This window comes from Gadus morhua, chromosome 22 (genome assembly GCF_902167405.1).
Source record: "Gadus morhua chromosome 22, gadMor3.0, whole genome shotgun sequence".
NCBI classification, from domain to species: domain Eukaryota; kingdom Metazoa; phylum Chordata; class Actinopteri; order Gadiformes; family Gadidae; genus Gadus; species Gadus morhua.
Window position 1 is genome coordinate 20,776,374 of NC_044069.1, and position 19,143 is coordinate 20,795,516.

Below are 19,143 nucleotides of genomic sequence, written 5' to 3' on the forward strand. Positions count from 1 at the left end.
AGGTGTTGTTATTTTTACAGTTAGAAGAAATTCCCATTTCTTAAAGTAAAAACGAAAGATATAAAAAACGCTCAGGCTATAGAAGTTTAAATTTAGCTTGGGTAAAGTGTGCCTGCAGGGGCCAGATGAATGAGGTGAAACGTGACAGTGACGATCTGTGATGCCGCTCCCCCTGCTGTCAAGGTTGTGCCACAGTACATTATTAACAAGATGCTGACAGGAGCTGGGTGGCAGCAGTGCACTGTAAAAGGTGCCTCTGATAACCACAACCTGTCAGCCAATCAGAGTGTGAACACGTGTGTGTATATAACTAGTCAGCCCAGTTCACAGCAACACTCACCTCATGGTGTCTGTGACTAGTCAGTCCTGTCTGGCCACCGCCAACCATCACATTTTGCACTGTACAAGATCAAATGAAAAGAAGTGTCTGTGTAGACAATGCTGAAATGATCAAGAAGAGAAATGATCAAGAAGAGAAGTTTAGGCGAAGTCACTGAAGAAAAGTAGGCTATCATGTATGTTTATTCGGTAATAAATATGAACAAAGACCTCACAATAATACTGTACGGATGAAAAAAAAAGCAGTTTCTAACTGAGCAGTCCTTAGTCCATAAAATTGTCCTCATGATTACCAAGGAAAATTAAAAAAACAGCTTTTAAGTTTAAAAAAACACACACACACACACACACACACACACACACACACACGCACACCTCAAAGTGCGTTGAACTTTAAAGTAAACATGTTGACGTGCCAACTGTCTAAAGGTCAGAGTTCGCACATTTTGAAGACCGTCATACTGCGACAGTCAACAAGATACATTGGAACGGCTCCAGGTCGGCCGTCGCTACGGACCACGACTCAATCTCAGGGTGGGGTTCAGGTCCACCCTCTGCACCTCCTCTCCACTGCACTTGCACCTATGGGCCATTTTGACAGCCGTTGGAGTGCTCCCAAACTGGCCTCTAAAAGAAAAAGAAGCTAGACCCAGAAGCTGGATCGGTCCAGGGTGGCCCTGTCCAGGAGCCGGTGCTGCTCGGGGCCCCGCGGGCCCCCCCCGACCCCCCGCTCCTCTGGCCTCGCTCTGCGGGGGGGCCCGCGCTGCCTCTCTGTCGGAGGAAGGCTGCGAAACTGCGGCGCCATATAATTCTGCGGCCGATGCTGTTGTGTCGGTTGTTGTTGTTGTTGTTGTGGTCGCCTCGGAGGCGGGGCGTAGCGTGGGGGCGGGGTGTAGCGGGGCGGCGCGGCAGCGGAGGCGGCGGCGGGCAGCTCCTCAGTTCGTACCGCATCGATCTGGAACGCAGGCAGAGGGGAGGGGGCGTACGAGGACGTGAAGGTTGGAATGACAAGCCTACTTTAAGTGTTTCAATAAATAATAGGAAGCCTGCAGTTGGTTACAAAGTACCCGGGCCGAAGCACCTTCATTACCTAAGTGGCTTTTCAAGGATGACACACACACACACTTTTTTTCCCCCAATTTGATTGGTGCAATTTATCCAACAAGGGATAAAAAATAAATTGCAGAGACAAACAGAAATGATAATAATAATCCATGCTGCCCCAGCATACTCGCACACAAATATCAGGGATATAAAACCCATCTCAACATATTGTGACACTTCACTAGTCCAATGCTTTAAAGTCCAATTTCCACCAGATCCGTCTCAGAAGCGTCAAAGCAGTAAAACGTTTTTATTTATTTGTATTGCCGCAGACAATAGAGACCATTCTAGTCATTGTAGGCTATTCGACTGGCTACGGTCGCGGCACGGCACAGAACCGTCCCCAAACTGGCACTATGTTAACGATACTTGCCTCTCCTATTTTTGAAGGTTGCTGGTTGGCAGCCTTGTCTCAGAACACTTCTACAGCCAATCAGTTTGCATTGATCATGAATATTCATGAGCTCACATCAACCCCTATTCAATTCACTAACAGGGTAATATTATACAGTCTATCTATGGTATCAATAGCTAATCAGTGGCACCTTGCTTATGGTTGAATACTACAACAATTACGACGTAGGATTTGCTACAGGCTCACAGAATTTGCTACAGGCTCACAGAAACACAGCATTAGTCATTTTAAGCTAGTTGTCCAACCTTATCATGTAGCATAGTCTATGAATATTCATGAGTTTACACTTCCCGCCGATTGATACATTAACGTTACAAAAAGTCAGTCCGGAGTTCAGTCAGGAGTCAACGGCTGAAATACGGATGATGTATTGGTGATCCTCGAGGCGGAAAAACAGTGTGTCCTGTCCTGTGATGTCACTGACCATATCTCAGCCGGAACGCTTCTAGTGTGGATTGCAGCACCTCATCTCAGACATTGTGCACTGCACCGTCATCGTGACCGTGAGCGAGTCCTACACAAACAGTGCGTCTGAGTTTCTACCCACACGTCACGTGTGTGAGTTCTACACCCACACACTGTGCGTGTGCGCACGTGCACGTGCGCGTGTGTGCATGCCTCACCACCCGGTGGCGGTCTGCTGGGGGTCCGGGGCAGCAGGTCAGGCCCAGGAAGGAGATGCAGGCGGCGAAGCACTGGGAGCAGAACACCAGCTGGACCAGGCACGTGACGATGAGGGGCGCCCAAAGGATGAGAGTGGTGCTCTGGGGGTGGGAGGGACGGAGGAGGACAGCTGTGGGTGGACGCCACCAGCTACCAACGACAGCAACACTTTTGGCAGCAGATGATCTTAGAGCCCTTCTGCCAATTTCATGGCTTCATTATTAACATGGTGCTGGCCACGGAGCCACCAATGACGTCCACTCACACATGAGGAGATTGTATTTTTGGGTGCATGGGGGATATCTTAACGCGGTGTTCAATTTAACGTTGACCTTTGTTCTAGTGGGCTAAGCGCTTCAGCAACAAGCTCCCTGTTAAATCACCACTGTGTGCTATTCCTCGTTTGAGCCAAATGCCATGGGAACTGAAGCAGAATGGATGGAGATACAAAGGGGGTTTTACCCACCTGAAAGTTAACGTGTTGTCAGTATATGTCTGCAAATCCAAGTGCATACCATTTGGTTTACTATGAGGTAGCATCGTTTGGATTTGGCATGGCAGCTCTTAGAAATAGCAAAGCAAACATGTTCTGTCCACCAAGCAGGGCAAGTTCAATAAATAAAATCAGCATATGATGTTGAACCTGCGGTCGTTTTTCGCCAATATGAGATATAACCAAACCAAATGTAATAAAAAATCTAATATTATTTGGGTAATATATGGGTGAAATGTATAAAAAGTTTTAAGTCTGCTAAATGTAAATGTATATGCAAGTCTGCATCGACTTTTAAACCACCACAAGAAGAGTTTGATCTAGTACTACTTTGGGTATAACTAACCCAGCCTGTGGGGTAGGTTGTAACATTTGACTTGGGTTATGTACTGTTGAATTGTTACACACTGGAATGTTCCAGAAATATGTATACGTGTAATCTTAGCAGAGACATTAATTTCCCTTGAATAAAAAGTCTAACTAAAAAAGTTTTTTCAAAAAATGTTACATGTTAGTGCCCTGCTCTCCACTACATAATGTTGAGAACATTTGATGATTGTTTCTAGAACTTAAAATGTAATCATTGTGAAAATTGTGTAAAAAGAAAGACAACTTAAAATATGGTGTGGGTACCAAATAAAGCTGTAATTGTTACACGCACACACACTTACGTAGATGCGTGTGGGGTCAAAGGGGCACTCGTTGGTGATGCTGGAGTAGCCAATAGCGTCGGGGAAGCGGCAGTGGGTCAGCAGGCTCCGCCCACCATGGACAATGGCTCTCACCACGGAGAGCAGCAGGCCCACGGCCGCCGCCGCCCCCATCAGAGACGACAAGAGGCTGAGGGCGAACAGCGCCCATGTCTGGTGGGGAGGAACACACACACACACACACACACACACACACACACACACACACACACACACACACACACACACACACACACACACACACACACACACTAATAGTTTCGCTGGTATATTTTATTGACAAATAGTGATTCATTTCCTTAAGATTAATGATAATAACAGATTATAATAAAAAGATAATGGAAGAAGAATGTGTCAGAGGATATTAATCATCAGTGACCAGCCTGAGATCAATGATGTGTCAGCTGTAGACAATACAGCAATAGTACCCCAATCATATTTTCTTCACGCCTTGTGTATCACTGGGCAGGGTAACTAACCGGCTACGACAGGTTAGACACACTATCAGGTTTTCACCGGAGCCGGCGTCATGAATATAGGCAGCGAAACAATGAACAGAAACTACCTGGGAGGGGCTTTCATTCATTATTCTCAATGCCTCCGCTCTCCAAGACCAAACAACGCATAAGGAACAGAGAGCGGAAAGGAAGAGAGACCATTCCAGCTCCACAGCACGGGCTGGTTTAATATTGTATTAAGGGATCTACTAGGGATCATATCCCGCTCGAAATGACCGCACCCAGAGGCATGCTGAGCCTCAAGACATTAGGTGCGTTTCAGATCTTGATTATTTGCTGGTCCTGGCTTCAGCCGTTTTAAAAAGGCAACAGGAAGACCAGGGTCTGCTGTCAAAACTGGTTCTCCAACAGTTCTGTTTATCATTATAATGACTGAATAAAGATATGCATAAATCAAATACCAACCAGTTTCCTGTCGCTCTTGTTCTTCGACAGAATGATCGCTAGAATTCCAACGATGATGGCCTGGAGACAGGGGACAAAGTGTGAAGACACAATGAAACCGCATTCATGCTGGGACTCTTTATGAACGCAATGTGGTGAAAAAAATTATTAATGTTTCGATTCAGTGTGCTGGCTGAGAACGGTGTCATGGATTTTGGAAACATTGTAACATTTACAAGAATAACTTAATGTAGCAGGTAACGACTAAGAGTCCAATTACTTTCAGCTCAGAGTTGAATTTGTAATACAAAAACTCTTTTTTGTTGCTTAGGGGACTGATCTTTTTTGTAAGGGTTTCATAGAAGAAATTGAAATGGTAATTTTGTTCTGCATGAAATATGCAATTCAATATTTTATACAGTTCTAAATATGACAAATATATTCAAAAGCGACAACACTTGACAATGAACAGTAACAGATGTTCTATTCCTTTACTACTTATGAGCTGTGTTAACAGTCCCGGGAGCAAGAAGAATAAGAACAAGACGAGTAAAAGATCAACGAAGACAAGGAGAATAAATGGTATTTTTTTGCCAAAGCAATTTCCGAAACATAACGGTTTATATTCCGCAAGAGAAACGGATATCGCTACTTTTGAAGTTCCTCCCTCTCTCATCTCCTGCTACTAAACCCATGTAACATAAATGGATATCGCTCATTTAGAAGTCCTCTCTCTCACCATGATTGCAAAACAACGTCAAACCACCCGTTTTTCAATCTGCCTTGCTGGCGAGAGAGAGGGAAGGATTTCAGATAGAGCTATAAACGTTTCTGTTACATGTTTCGGATACCCTTTCGCAAATTCCTTTGCCAAGGCTGCAGTGTGTGGTTTGTTGGACTTGGACATGGTGGTTAGGTCAGCAAAAAAAATCAAAAAGGTGCTGAGCTCCCAGACCTGGACTCTGTGTGTGTGGTGACCGCCTGAAGAGGAAGGCAATAAGCAATCAATAAGCACAGATAAAACTCACCCTGAACACACCTTGTTTGACCCCCTGACATCAGGGAAGAGGTACACTGCGGGCCCGCACCACAAGACTGAGGAACAGTTTTCCCTAATAGCAGGAGCCTCCATCACACCCTCTGCCCCACCCCTCCCCATCCCCCTAACATAGCACTAAGGACAACTCTACACAAGGAGCAGTAGCTTCCAACACCCACAACCCTGCCCGCCCCGCCCCTCCACACACATATAACAGATTGGACTTGATGGGCACAATATGTACAGGGATGATTTTTCGTTCAATATATAATTATTATTATTTTTAACCATTTCTGTCATTTGGTCTTCATTGTCTTATTGTGTTTTTGTCATTTAGACATTTAAATACTAACTGCTGCTAGAGGGTGCCAAACTGTATTTCGTTGAGTATTACAAAGACAAAGACACAGTCACGAATTCATCCAAAACTCTAACCCTTGTTTTTGTTCTAATTCTTCTCGCTATGGTGACTGTTAACCGGTCATAGGAAGTAGGTGAACAGAGATTGCAATGCGGTAGACAGGGATAACGTTATAAATCATGACACTCCCTCCGCCTAGCACTGCGGAGTCAAAAAGAGCGGGGACATGTGAGAACACACAAGGCTCATCCGGCAGGCTCACCACAAGCCCGGCACTCAGGGCCATGACGTTGGAGATGGAGTACTCCATGGCGCGGGCCTGCTTGTGGAGGTTGATGTGGCGGAGCACCGCGCCATGCACCAGTGCTCCCAACAGGAAGTTGACGTGGCCGATCAGAATCACGCTCAGGCCCATCCTCATCAGAGCGTTGGGGTCCTCCAGACTGGCACAATGCATGCCTATCATTGTTAGGAAATACCACAGAAAATAATCCTTGCAGAAACAAGGGGTGAGGAGGAATATATGGATGAAGGTAGGAAGTGGTAGAGATAAGTCAGAAAGATTATAAGAAACTAAAACTTGCGTAAAAAAGAAAGAAAGTCTACATGACATACATTTTAAATACTAATGTTTGTGGAAGAGTTGATAACTACAGCCTATAGCTTTTGGTTTTTCCGACGCATGCAATATATCTGTAGACATTTGCTAAAAAAGTGTGGGATGAAAATGAATGAGTTTATTTTGAAAGGGGCAGTGTGTATCATTTGGTGGCATAACAGACAAAATATTAATGTAATGCAATACTCTTGGGTATTTTTTATCAGTGTGTAATCCCATGAAAGTAAGACTCATTGGGAATCTGTGTTTTGTCACACACACACACACACACACACACACACACACACACACACACACACACACACACACACACAGCTGATCTGTCTTTTTTTGGTTTATCGATCGGAATCCGAGAGGCAGGTCAAATCCACAGCCTAGATGTCATGGAAATGAATGATTAACCTGGTAATTAGGTCGAAGTCCTGCTCTGCTGTGCATTTTCAATGATGTAAGCCTACTACAGAATGAGTAGTCGTAATGGTTCGGAATGTGTTACCTTTTACATTTGGTGTCACCATGGTCTGTTATATTGGTGTCATCTTCATATTTTATCATATAGCATACGATTTTCACACAGGGGATCATTTTAAAAGTTTGTAAAATGAAAATACTTTAAAAAAGAATAGGTAGATGAGTGATTGTTTTATAAATAACAAGGCAATTTCACGACACTTTCAAAACTAGGCCAATAGTGAAACAAATCAAAATAATTACCAAAATTGTATCCATCGTATGTTGGAAGACGATACATATTATCCCTTGACGTTCATAAACAAGAAGTTCGTCTATCAAATCCACGTTCATCAAACCCGCGTGTACCCATCGCTCCACCCAAAGCAAATGACTGCTCCTTCCCGATAAGAACCAATAGGCCTATGTGATTAATGTAGGATCTTACCTTTCACCGCCATCCTGTTGGGTTTCATCCGTCCGGCATAAAATAGCGCTGTGGTTTCTCACGACTTTTGCTGTATAAAGGAGACAACAAGTGTAGCCTCTGCATGAGCGAACAGTCGGCGTCATAACGAGGCCAGGTGCGTCTGTTTACTAAATGACGCTCCTCCCATTTGATCTAACCAACATTGGGGTAAGGATGCCAATGTCACTCAGGTCGAATAATATAAAGAAAGCATGCATAAAACACCTTAAGCCTAGAGGTCAAGCTGCTTTAATTCGTTCGTAAGTATTTTTAATTAATCTTAAAGAGATAAGCTGAATAAATGGGGAAAGGTGTATGTATCATGACAACCCAATGCATAGGCCTGATATACATTATAGTATGACGAAATATGGGAAGAGGCAATAAAAGAAGAGGGCTGGATCATTTCTTGAGCGATTCTTTGATGCTGAATACAGTCCAACAGTGAGAGAAGACGTTGATGTAACCCTGTGGTCTTTTAGCTTTTCTATGTCGCCACCTAGCGGACGTTATTATCCTACAAATAAAGGCATCCATATCCCTGGCGGGTCACCGACGCTAAGAAAGGCACTAATGAGGTGTTGATATTCAAAACGTTACAATTTATGTTTGGTTTTATTTTCAGCTTGAAGATTACAGCGAATATAAATCGGATTTTTGAGCATTGAAGTGGCAAGGGCTGACATAACACACATTAAATCAATGCACCTTGTTTTAATTATATTCCATTAAAACAGTGCCCTTAGTTTAAATTAGAATACCAGAACATGGAATACAGTTATTCATAGACCATGCCACATGCATACTGTACGTAGCCTATATTCTAATGTGATATGACAATTGAAATATCGAAATCTTGACACTGTAAAAGACAATCACCAGTAGGCGTGTGTAGACCATATAGGTCTTCGCATGTCATGCAGTCTTTTCTTTTTTTTATCCCCCAAACCAATACAAATGATCAAAACCAATTTTTTACATCAAATCCTTATTTTCAGAGATGATCCTCTTCGAAGCCGTGCGGACTGTAGGCCTACCCTGGCGCTTCATCGTCAACAGGCGCACGGTGATCAAATAGAATATCTCGCACAGGTTCAGGACCACGCACACCATGGACGCAGCCACCATGAAGTAGGTGAAAACTGTCTTCTCGGTGGGTCTGGCCACGTAGCAGTCCACCACGTTGGGACAGGGGCTGACGCCGCACTTGACGCGCCTGGGGAGCTTGAAGCTGTCGTACATGAGGTGGAGGAGGTAGAGGAACCCCAGCTCGATGGCCGTCTTGAAGAAGAGGCTCAACAGGTAGGTCCACCACAGCCCCCCGTGCTTTTGTCCCGTGTTGTCATAGAGACGCGCCTGCTCGCCGTGCTTGATGCGGTACTTACGCTCGCGCTCCTCGCGGTACGCCACGTGCAGAACCACCAAGAAGGACGGGCACGTGACGAAGATGAGCTGAAGGGACCAAAGGCGGATGTGGGAGACCGGGAAGAAGTGGTTGTAGCAGACATTTTTGCAGCCGGGCTGCCGGGTGTCGCAGTCAAAGTTGGCCTGGTCGTCGCTCCACACGCGCTCTGCCGCCACCACGAACACCATCACCCGGAAGACGAAGACGATCGACAGCCAGATGCGCCCGAAGATGGTGGAGTACTTGTTGGCCCCACTGAGCAGACCCTCAAGGCTCTTCCAATCCATGCTTCTTGAGCCTGGAAGTGTTCCCTTTTAGTTGTAAGTCAGGATGGGTAGGCTACTTATTTTTTCGTTTTTTCTGCTGTCTTGGAAACCTTTGAGGAGTTATAAACAATAAACAACAATTAGGAGAGAGAATGAAAGATATCTTGTAAAAACAAAAAAAACAAAAACAAAAAAACACATTAAAGACACACTACTTACTCACTTATCGATTAAAATTTTATTTTGTATGTGTTTCAACTAACAGTGAGTGGCTAACTCGTTTAGCCCAGCTTTTGTTTTTCAAAAAAGTGCTTTTAAGAAGGTTGTGTTAGGCTCATAGTTAAACGAGATACATTGGTGAGACATAGGCCTTTAGCACACAAGACAACAACATTATATCTGAAACAACCTACTCAAAGCTGAAGAATACATTAACTTTACCTTCAGACTGCAGGACCTACGCTTGGCCCATGGTGTTCTGACTCCTATCTAAGAGGGTCCACTTTAGTTCCAGTTAGCTGAAAGGTAATTTGAATCACTCCGAGTCTCCAATTGGACTGGTCCCAGTAGTGCAGGGAGCACTTGGCCCCAGTCTGTGGAAGGTGTGTCCAGTGTGTCTTGGATCAATTCCAATTCTTCGCTATACTAATGGGTCTTGTTAAATGTTCTCTAGGTACTTGTTTCAATCTATTTCTGTTTCTCTCCCTCAGTCTGAGGATTCTACAACAATCACTGGACTGAAAAACAGTTATTACTCACTGATACTGAAATATGAATACGAAGAAAATCTGCTATTAATCTTTGACTGATATGTGAATATATAACATGGTTAAGATCTGCTTATACAAACACTGAAATTTGTTGAATGACTGAGAAATTTGGTTCAACAAAAGATATAAACTATGAGGCGGCATGATTTCGTTTTTTTGGCATCTGCACAACAGAATACATTGTAGCACTGTTTTGAACAGTTTTTAGGATTGATTAGAGCTACAGCTTGTATCGTCATGTTCTCATTCCCTTGCAGGTGATACCTTATCGGCTCAATTAGGTATGTTTAATATTAATCTATTCCTATTGTACAATGCTTTTTGATAAGTTAACAATAGAAAGGGCAACCACCTAACATGTGTTTGATCAACAGTCCTGATACTGGGCATAGAACTGCGATATGAAGTTAGTTTCGTCCATGAGTAATGTCCAGTCAGCGCCATTGTTCTTGAGTGCAAGTGTATTGCTTTAACGCCAAATGATGCCTGTAATTTTTTTATCAACTCGAGATAATGATTGAAAACTTTGAAAGAGAATGGTATCTCGGAATGCAGGATGCACTTGATTAACCTCTTAAAAAATAGGAGTGGTCATTCAGTGTTGCAGGTGCAGAAATCTCCATCAGCATACTTTCAGACATTGCTAGATACCCAGGATTTCCTTTGAATTTGGTAGGGCAACTTTCTAAAAGGTTGCGTCCTGGTCATGGAATATCTAAAACACACTAAAGCTCTGGTCATGGAATACACAGAACACACTAAAGCTTAATTATTTTGTTTCCCTGGGAGAGTTTTTTTGTAGTATGGATCTGTTGTCCCTTGTTCATTTATCCTTAGTTGTTCCGTGTCTTATTCTACCTGCTCTATTGTATATGTTGTAGATTTGTACTTGTACTGGTCTGCTACCTTGGCCAGGTCTTGAAAAAATTGATTTTAACCATAAGGGACCTTCTAGTTAAAATAAAGAGAAGAAAAAAAGATGTAAAGATGTCCCACATGTCAACAGTAAATGAAAAAGAATTCAGTGCACTTCCTTTTTTTACTTCCTTTAAATTTTATAATAAACATTTCTAACATATGACTTCATGGCCAGCCCTCTGGTTTCCGTTAAAATAATCACAGTTTCAGCTGTAGGTTTATCAAGCATCTGCTTTTATTTGAAACGTTTTATTGTGCAACCATAATCAGGTATGTTACAAATAAATAATACAAGCATCAAATATATATATATATATATGATATAAAAACTTATTTGGATAAAATTGGGGGACCTTCTGTACTTAAAGAAAACAGATATTGTAAACCCTTTTTGGAAAAGTTGTTTTGTTCAACTTTTCCAAAACCAAAGAGCCACCATTAAATAGTTGAATTATTGCTAGTAATACAATTAGTTTTCTTCATATTGCAATTGCTTTCAGTAAACGTGCACATTGTCATGTTGCCAGGCTAACAAAATATGTACTGTATAAGAAAAAACATCCTCTCTAACATGACCCTTCCATCATCTATTCAAACCTTTTTGGTTTAATTATTTTTTACAATTGTATGTTGTTCAAGAGATGGCCAGACTGTACGCCGGTGCAGAACTCTCCGGAGTCGTTGGGCCTTTACCATCCACCATCGTCATCTTCTCTGATGTGAGAGGCTCTTTGTAGACGGAGTTAACACTTCTGGTCTGGGGGATTTTGGCCATGACGAAGGAGTTGCCGTTGTGTCGACCGGGGTGCTGTTGTTCACGACAGCACTCCCAGAACCTCTTACCACAGAGATAAAATACCTCGCAAATAGTGAGCAGAATGCACACAAAGCTGGTCACCACCATGAACACGGTGAAGACCTTCTTCTCTGTAGGTCTGTAGGGCAACACAGAAAGTTCCGGTTACAAGGATAAGTAGGTTTGGTGATAAGTTCAGGTCCAAATACACATACACTTCTGCGTCACTGGTACAGATAGGGACCATTTACTATATAGTTAAAAGACAATACTATAAGACTTAAACGCCATTCCTAATATAGGACACACTTACACTACTATGAGATAATAACATTAACATCCAGCCAGTAATAGGATATCAAAATGGAATAGCACTGTGTTTTAAAAACAATCCTTGTGGACAACCTGAATATTTTCCCCTAATCCAGCACTCATGGTCATGGGTTTCACAAACCATTGAAGGAGAGTTGCAAAAATTTGGCACTTGGGTTTTGAAGACAAAAGTGCCAGAAAAGTGTCTCAAAAGAGGAACTATGGCTCACCTGGCGATGTAGCAGTCCACCACGTTGGGACACGGGGATTCATCACATTTGACAAGCGGCGGGAAGAAGGGGGCTTCGTAAATGTAGAAGAGCAGGAAGACAAACACGGCCTCCACCAGCATCTTGAACAGCAAGCTGAGGAAGTAGGTCCACCACAGACCTCCGCGCTTCTTTCCCGTGTTGTCGTAGAGCGGCTTGCAGTCCTCGCCGTACTTCAGCCGGTGTTTGCGCTCGCGCTCCTCCCGGTAGGCCACATGCAGCACGACCAGCAATGATGGGCATGTGACGAAGATGAGCTGCAGAGCCCAGAGGCGGGTGTGGGAGATGGGGAAGAAGTTGTCGTAGCAGACGTTGTGGCAGCCGGGCTGCCTCGTGTTGCAGTCGAAATCCTTCTGGTCGTCGCCCCACACCTTCTCAGCAGCCACAACGAAAACCATGAGCCTGAAGATGAACACCACGGAGAGCCATATGCGGCCGAAGACGGTGGAGTACTTGTTGACTCCGTTCAGGAGGCCTTGGAGAAAGGCCCAATTCATGATGTGCCTTTCAGTATGGTCGGTCAACCCTCAACCCTTTTCTTGGACCACTGTGATCCGTTCCCCTGACTTTTTGACCAACTCGAGAAACGCTGGACTGTGAACTTCAGCTGTGGAAGTTGGTAGTGCAATGCATATTACTGCCAACCTCTTGGCCCAAGCCCAAGGGGAGGGCAGATTAATTGAGAACAGTAAACAGAAGCATAACTTCAGTACTTCTCCTTAACTGATTGGAATGGTGACCAAGCGCTTAGGCACCTGGCAGCCAAACGTGGAGAACAGTGAAGCTATTTTCTCACTATTAAGTTATTAATCAGACACTTTTAAACAAAGCCATTTCAAAACTTTTATTATGAATAAGTTTATTATGAAGGCATCTTGGCTGGGAAATATGTAGGTATGTAGGTATTGGGGTTCAAACCCAGAACATTTCGGCTGGGACTGGGAGCATTAAAGTACATTAACAATCTAACAGACTACCACTTTTTTAATACCTTAAAGAAAAGGCGAAAAAAATTGCCTATGTTTTTTTTTTTCTTTTTTTTCGTGGAGTTAAATATATGTTAAAGTGAGGGTCCACCCAACGGTTAACTTTTATAATATGATTAAGACAACTTTCAGAACAACTGTCAGGTAAGAGAGGAAAAGCGCAGATCACATGATAATACAAACCAAGGAAATAGATTTAGACTGAGGGCAACTGAAGGCCAGCAATGGGATAGCCGCTACGCATACCCCCGCACACACACACACACACACACACACACACACACACACACACACACACACACACACACACACACACACACACACACACATCAAGTTTTATCAGTGGCTAGTTTTTAATTTCTAAATATATTCACGTTAAAGGTCCCATGGCATGCTACTTTATGGATGCCTTAATATAGATATTAGTGGGCCCCTAACATAGTATTTGAAGACATTCCTGAAATTCAGCCGTGGTGCAGAATTACAGCCACAATGAGCCAGTCGCACATTGAGCTTTCCCCAAACGCGCCGTTTTGGTGTCTGTAGCTTTAATGCAAATGAGAAGGAGAGGGGCGGGTCAATGAGGAGGGTGGGGGTGTGGCCCTGAACAGCTTGCGGCCACGCAACCCAGTCGCCAAGAAAAAACGTTGACGGTGTACGTTTCCATGAACACTGGATACGTAGCATTTCAACGTAAAAAATAGTTATACCTACAGTATCCACGCGTGCCGCTGTGGAGGCGGGTTTCGGGGTTTGGGTTTCACGGCTTTCGCGGCAAATTGTGGACACGATTGTTTAGGGGGGGGGGGGAGGTAGACTGTTGTTGACCGGGGAGGGGGGGGGGGGGGAGACACGTTTGTTGAGGGGGAGGACGACGACACGTTTGTTGAGGGGGGGGGGGGGGGGGGGAGACACGTTTGTTGGGGGGGGCACGCTCGACAACGAGAGTTGGTTTTTATTGAACGCTCGACAACGAGAGTTGGTTTTTATTGAACGAGACTTCAACACGGAGCAGCTGCACGAAACGATGGTCACGTCACTCTCGGTGACGGTGTCGACAACAATGAACACACGAACAATGTTAATAGAACAACACACAACCACATAACATCCCGAACCCATTAACCCCACTTAATCCTAACAACAAAACAAGTTAACGGACAACCCCAATTCCCAGAATCCCCCGCGGCTCCGGAACACGGCGTAGCTTATATTAATCTTTATTATCTGAATGGGAAATGCAATATTTTAGGACAGATACACCATTAAACGTGTTTCTAATAACATTTCTAGCGAGAAATATACTTTTTACTTGCATAATCTTCAGTCAGTGATTGTGTCTGATCTTTAGTTTTATAGTTATTAGGAATTGATCGGCTCGCTCGCATGTTTCAACGACGTCAGGTTGTTAGGAATAGGGACGCTGCTTTCGCTAAACTAGCAGCTCACGTGCTTCCTGCGTTTGTGTTATTAAACTGTTACTTTATGTAACTTTTAATGATATCATCTTGTTAGAAACACGTATATCTGAGAGCCAACCCAGTCGCCAAAGGCATACGTTGACAGTGTACGTTTCGTGAACACTGGATTACGTCGCATTTCAACATAAAATAGCGTGTTATACACACAAGCACACACACGCACACGCACGCACAGACACACAAAGACACAGACACACACACACACACACACACACGCACACGGTGCATTTCGCTGCTAAAACAACAACAAAATTCCCTCAAATATTATTACTAAAGAACCGTTTTCCAAAGAACGAAATGTAAACCAATGCATTCTGAATGGGAGTGTTTCTCCGATTTTTCCATGCTACACAGAACGAAATGTAAACCCATGCAAATAAAGACTTCATGGTCATAATAATTTAAATATCATTAATCTCCTGAGTGTGTTGGGTGGTATTCTATTTTTTTCAACGGGGCTGCATCCAGTCACTTGACCGTCATGGTTGCTATGGTGGTTGCTATCGACCGCCCCCTCTAATCCTTACATGGCTCTAAAAACCGCGCGGCAAAGGAGCTGCCGTAAATTGTGTTGTTTTTGTCGTAAACTGGGGTCCGACGGTTAAAAAATAGACAGATATTCCGAGGTATCCTTAAAAGGCAGCTTGGATGTTTTTATTTTCTGCAGTTTAGACTTCTTCTATAACCTATTTTTGAAAGCAAAACACCAAGTTCATTGATTTAACGAGGCAGGGTTATTTGAAACAATTTATTCAATGAATATTTGTGAGAGGTCATTCCTTCTCCTGAGTTTGCTTCCTATTTATGTCTGGTGTACACCCCTACTGTCCAAAAGCATCCCCCCCCCCCCCATATGGATTTGAAGAGTTGTTGCCACGTCCCAGTGGTGGAAGTATCATATAATATGAAAGAGGGCATTCAAATATACTACAATGATCAATTAGGAGGCCGAAGCCCTAAAGGAAGTGATGCAATAGGTGACTGAGGCGAGAACATTTAAGTAAACTGTACCTTGGGGTCTCTTATATATCAAAGGGGGTTTCAAAGGACGCATATACGCTTCAACCTGTGGCTCCAGCCCTACAGGAAATGACTCAGCAAGTGCTCCATCTCGTTGCACCTGCACCCAGCGGCTCGCTTGCAAGATTTTGGCCCGAAGTTCTTCCCAGACCTATACCCTAACAGTCCAACATGCATATCTGAGAATCAGGCCTCTCTTCAATAATGACAAAATGTTATGAGAGAAATACAGATTCACTTTTTGTTATCTCATAAGCGGCGTGGTGCCGGCTCCTTTTGACCTTTTGACCCCAGACTTCAAAGACGTGGCCACAGGCCAGCTGTGTCTACACACATTAAGCCACAAATGTACACCTCCATCCCGCAAAAAATGGGGCCTAGAAACTAACCTCTGTCTTATGTACAGTGACTGTACTGTTGGAGGTCACGCCCCTTTTCCGGCCTTTTCGAGATAGCTAGGGATGCTAAAATGTTTACACACATTTCCCGGGGCCCCGAGAACGACATATCCAAGATTTGTAGTTCTAGCCCATAGAGAAAAAAAGTTTTCCCAAATGGACTGTCATTTGGACAAAGCCCCTTCAGAAGTGTTGCCTGCGAGACCCAATGGTTCAGAATGTGGTGGCAAAACAGTTTTTGAGATAGGAAGGTCCTACCGCCCTGAAATTTGAATACCATATTCTAGGGCCTAACTGGGACCCCCGCACCGAAACTTGGCCCGGTCGGACCCCGAGTGCAGGAAGGGGGGGCCTGGACTTTCATAATCTTCGCTCGGTGAATGTAAAGGATGTTTGGTCGGATGTTATGACGAAGAATCATAATGTAAATGGGAATATTCTATTAATGTCTTGATATCATCTTTCGTCTCAACACTTCTGCTGCAGCCGCTTAAAGTCTCACTCCGAGAACCTTAAAATATGAATCAATCCATTAGAAGTATGAAAATATCTTCCCGGTCGTGCAACAGGGCAAACAAGGTGTCCTTTGACATCTACGTTTCGAGACGATTGCGACAGTGCCACACATGATCATATTTGAATATGTTTCGGGGTAGTAATTAGCTGTCGATTTTGGAGGCCTTTATCAATAATGACCAGCTATAGATTTGCTTCCCGATGGAGATTTTGACAAATGACATGTTAATTAGCATCTACACGTTAAGCTGAGTCCAATGAGATCACGCTCGCCCTCTTGCTACACCGAGATCATGTCCTAGACTTAGGTGTACCATGTAAAATACATGTTACCATTAGCTAGAGTGTCATGCTTGGTGTCATTGGACTCCGCTCAACGTGTAGATGCTAAATGACATGTCATTTGTCACAAATTTTTATCGGGAAGCAAATCAATAGCTGCTCATTATTGATTAAGGCCTCCAATTTCGGCACCAGCCCCGTTGAAAAAAATAGAATACCACCCAACACACTCAGGAGATTAATGATATTTAAATTATTATGACCATGAAGTCTTTATTTGCATGGGTTTACATTTCGTTCTGTGTAGCATGGAAAAATCGGAGAAACACTCCCATTCAGAATGCATTGGTTTACATTTCGTTCTTTGGAAAACGGTTCTTTAGTAATAATATTTGAGGGAATATTTTTTTGTTGTTGTTGTAGCAGCGAAATGCGTGTGTGTGTGTGTGTGTGTGTGTCTGTGTCTGTCTGTGCGTGCGTGTGCGTGTGTGTGCTTGTGTGTGTGTGCGTGCGTGTGTGTGTATAACACGCTATTTTATGTTGAAATGCGACGTAATCCAGTGTTCACGAAACGTACACTGTCAACGTATGCTTTTGGCGACTGGGATGGCTCTCAGATATACGTGTTTCTAACAAGATGATATCATTAAAAGTTACATAAAGTAACAGTTTAATAACACAAACGCAGAAAGCACGTGAGCTTCTAGTTTAGCGAAAGCAGCGTCCCTATTCCTAACAACCTGACGTCGTTGAAACATGCGAGCGAGCCGATCAAATCCTAATAACTATCAAACTAAAGATCATACACAATCACTGACTGAAGATTATGCAAGTAAAAAGTATATTTCTCGCTAGAAATGTTATTAGAAACACGTTTAACGGTGAATCGGTCCTAAAATATTGCATTTCCCATTCAGATAATAAAGATTAATATAGGCTACGCCGTGTTCCGGAGCCGCGGGGGATTCTGGGAATTGGGGTTGTCAGTTGACAAAAGGGGCTTTTGTTAACTTGTTTTGTTGTTAGGATTAAGTGGGGTTAATGGGTTCGGGATGTTATGTGGTTGTGTGTTGTTCTATTAACATTGTTCGTGTGTTCATTGTTGTCGACACCGTCACCGAGAGTGACGTGACCATCGTTTCGTGCAGCTGTTCCGTGTTGAAGTCTCGTTCAATAAAAACCAACTGTCGTTGTCGAGCGTTCAATAAAAACCAACTGTCGTTGTCGAGCGTGCCCCCCCCCCCCCCCCCCCTACAAACGTGTCGTCGTCGTCCCCCTCAACAAACGTGTCTCCCCCCCCCCCCCCCCCCCCGGTCAACAACAGTCTACCTCCCCCCCCCCCCTAAACAATCGTGTCCGCAATTTGCCGCGAAAGCCGTGAAACCCAAACCCCGAAACCCGCCTCCACAGCGGCACGCGTGGATACTGTAGGTATAACACGCTATTTTTTACGTTGAAATGCTACGTATCCAGTGTTCATGGAAACGTACACCGTCAACGTTTTTTCTTGGCGACTGGGTTGGGCCACGGTACCATGCGCTCTGTTAACAGTAGGGTTGGGTTAGGGCTGGGCGATATGGCCTAAAATAAAAATCCCAGATTTTTTCATAAAAAATCTGATTTCCGATTTAAATCGATTTACATAAAAAAGCATTATGGCAGGCTCTGCCATTGTGAACAGTGTAACCTGTAACATAACATAAAATGTAAAATATATAAAATATAAAATAAAATATTACTGTAAACATAAAATATTTCTAATGATAAGAGGACTTCTGATAAAGTGCCAACATAATAGGGGTGAAACGGATCACAAAGCTCACGGTTCGGATCGGGTCACGGTTTTTGAGTCACGGGTCGGATCATTTTTGGATCAACAACAACAATAAAGATAACAAGACAAATGTGACTTTAAATACAATCTTCAACTGTGTAAAAACAAAATAAAGTGAAAAATTAGGTAATAATCCTGCTTCCTTTAAGCATGGTCAATATTTAAAAAAATTGCAATCTGAGGCATTATTCCTTCTTCTTTTTAACATGGATAGGATAGTAAATAATCCCTAAACCTGGATTTACAATTCAGGATGTCTGCATTGCCTGGGGAGAGTTTAGAGTCTACACTCTCCTAAGGCAATGCAGACATCCTTATCTTCTTTT

At 43.5% G+C, this 19,143-nt stretch overlaps 3 protein-coding genes across 5 annotated transcripts; all 3 read right to left on the reverse strand.

Moving 5' to 3' along the window:
• Positions 1 to 504: 504 nt before the first annotated feature.
• LOC115535658 (keratinocyte-associated protein 3) lies at positions 505 to 7,683 on the reverse strand. Of its 3 annotated transcripts, none has more exons than XM_030347055.1 (6): positions 7,544 to 7,683; positions 6,289 to 6,469; positions 4,648 to 4,707; positions 3,686 to 3,877; positions 2,482 to 2,622; positions 505 to 1,294 (listed from the first exon to the last, which is right to left on the reverse strand). In XM_030347055.1, exons 1-6 carry the CDS (start codon positions 7,666 to 7,668, stop codon positions 983 to 985), a joined length of 1,011 nt encoding a protein of 336 aa, XP_030202915.1. In that variant the 5' UTR covers positions 7,669 to 7,683; the 3' UTR covers positions 505 to 982. The 3 variants fall into 3 exon arrangements, with proteins under 3 accessions (XP_030202915.1, XP_030202914.1, XP_030202916.1); XM_030347056.1 differs by having other exon boundaries at positions 506 to 1,294; positions 6,289 to 6,485; positions 7,544 to 7,680; XM_030347054.1 differs by having other exon boundaries at positions 6,289 to 7,660.
• A 477-nt stretch (positions 7,684 to 8,160) lies between these two features.
• On the reverse strand, positions 8,161 to 9,333 carry LOC115535661 (gap junction beta-3 protein-like). The gene has a single exon (XM_030347058.1). The coding sequence runs from the start codon at positions 9,254 to 9,256 to the stop codon at positions 8,540 to 8,542; it is 717 nt and encodes a 238-aa protein (XP_030202918.1). The 5' UTR covers positions 9,257 to 9,333; the 3' UTR covers positions 8,161 to 8,539.
• Positions 9,334 to 11,151: 1,818 nt separating this feature from the next.
• LOC115535659 (gap junction beta-4 protein-like) lies at positions 11,152 to 12,873 on the reverse strand. Its single transcript, XM_030347057.1, has 2 exons — positions 12,262 to 12,873; positions 11,152 to 11,858 (listed from the first exon to the last, which is right to left on the reverse strand). The coding sequence occupies exons 1-2, from the start codon at positions 12,795 to 12,797 to the stop codon at positions 11,558 to 11,560; spliced, it is 837 nt and encodes a 278-aa protein (XP_030202917.1). The 5' UTR covers positions 12,798 to 12,873; the 3' UTR covers positions 11,152 to 11,557.
• Positions 12,874 to 19,143: the final 6,270 nt, after the last annotated feature.

Excerpts from the sequence above, each read along its gene's own strand:
- LOC115535658 (XM_030347054.1), bottom strand. The coding sequence starts at position 6,639 with ATGTCATGTAGACTTTCTTTCTTTTTTACGCAAGTTTTAGTTTCTTAT. Across the intron at positions 4,708-6,288 it reads CCCTGAGTGCCGGGCTTGTG|GCCATCATCGTTGGAATTCT; the intron begins GTGAGCCTGCCG and ends CCCTGTCTCCAG. Across the intron at positions 1,295-2,481 it reads CAGCAGACCGCCACCGGGTG|ATCGATGCGGTACGAACTGA; the intron begins GTGAGGCATGCA and ends CCTGCGTTCCAG.
- LOC115535661 (XM_030347058.1), bottom strand. The coding sequence starts at position 9,256 with ATGGATTGGAAGAGCCTTGAGGGTCTGCTCAGTGGGGCCAACAAGTAC.
- LOC115535659 (XM_030347057.1), bottom strand. The coding sequence starts at position 12,797 with ATGAATTGGGCCTTTCTCCAAGGCCTCCTGAACGGAGTCAACAAGTAC. Across the intron at positions 11,859-12,261 it reads GTGGACTGCTACATCGCCAG|ACCTACAGAGAAGAAGGTCT; the intron begins GTGAGCCATAGT and ends GTTGCCCTACAG.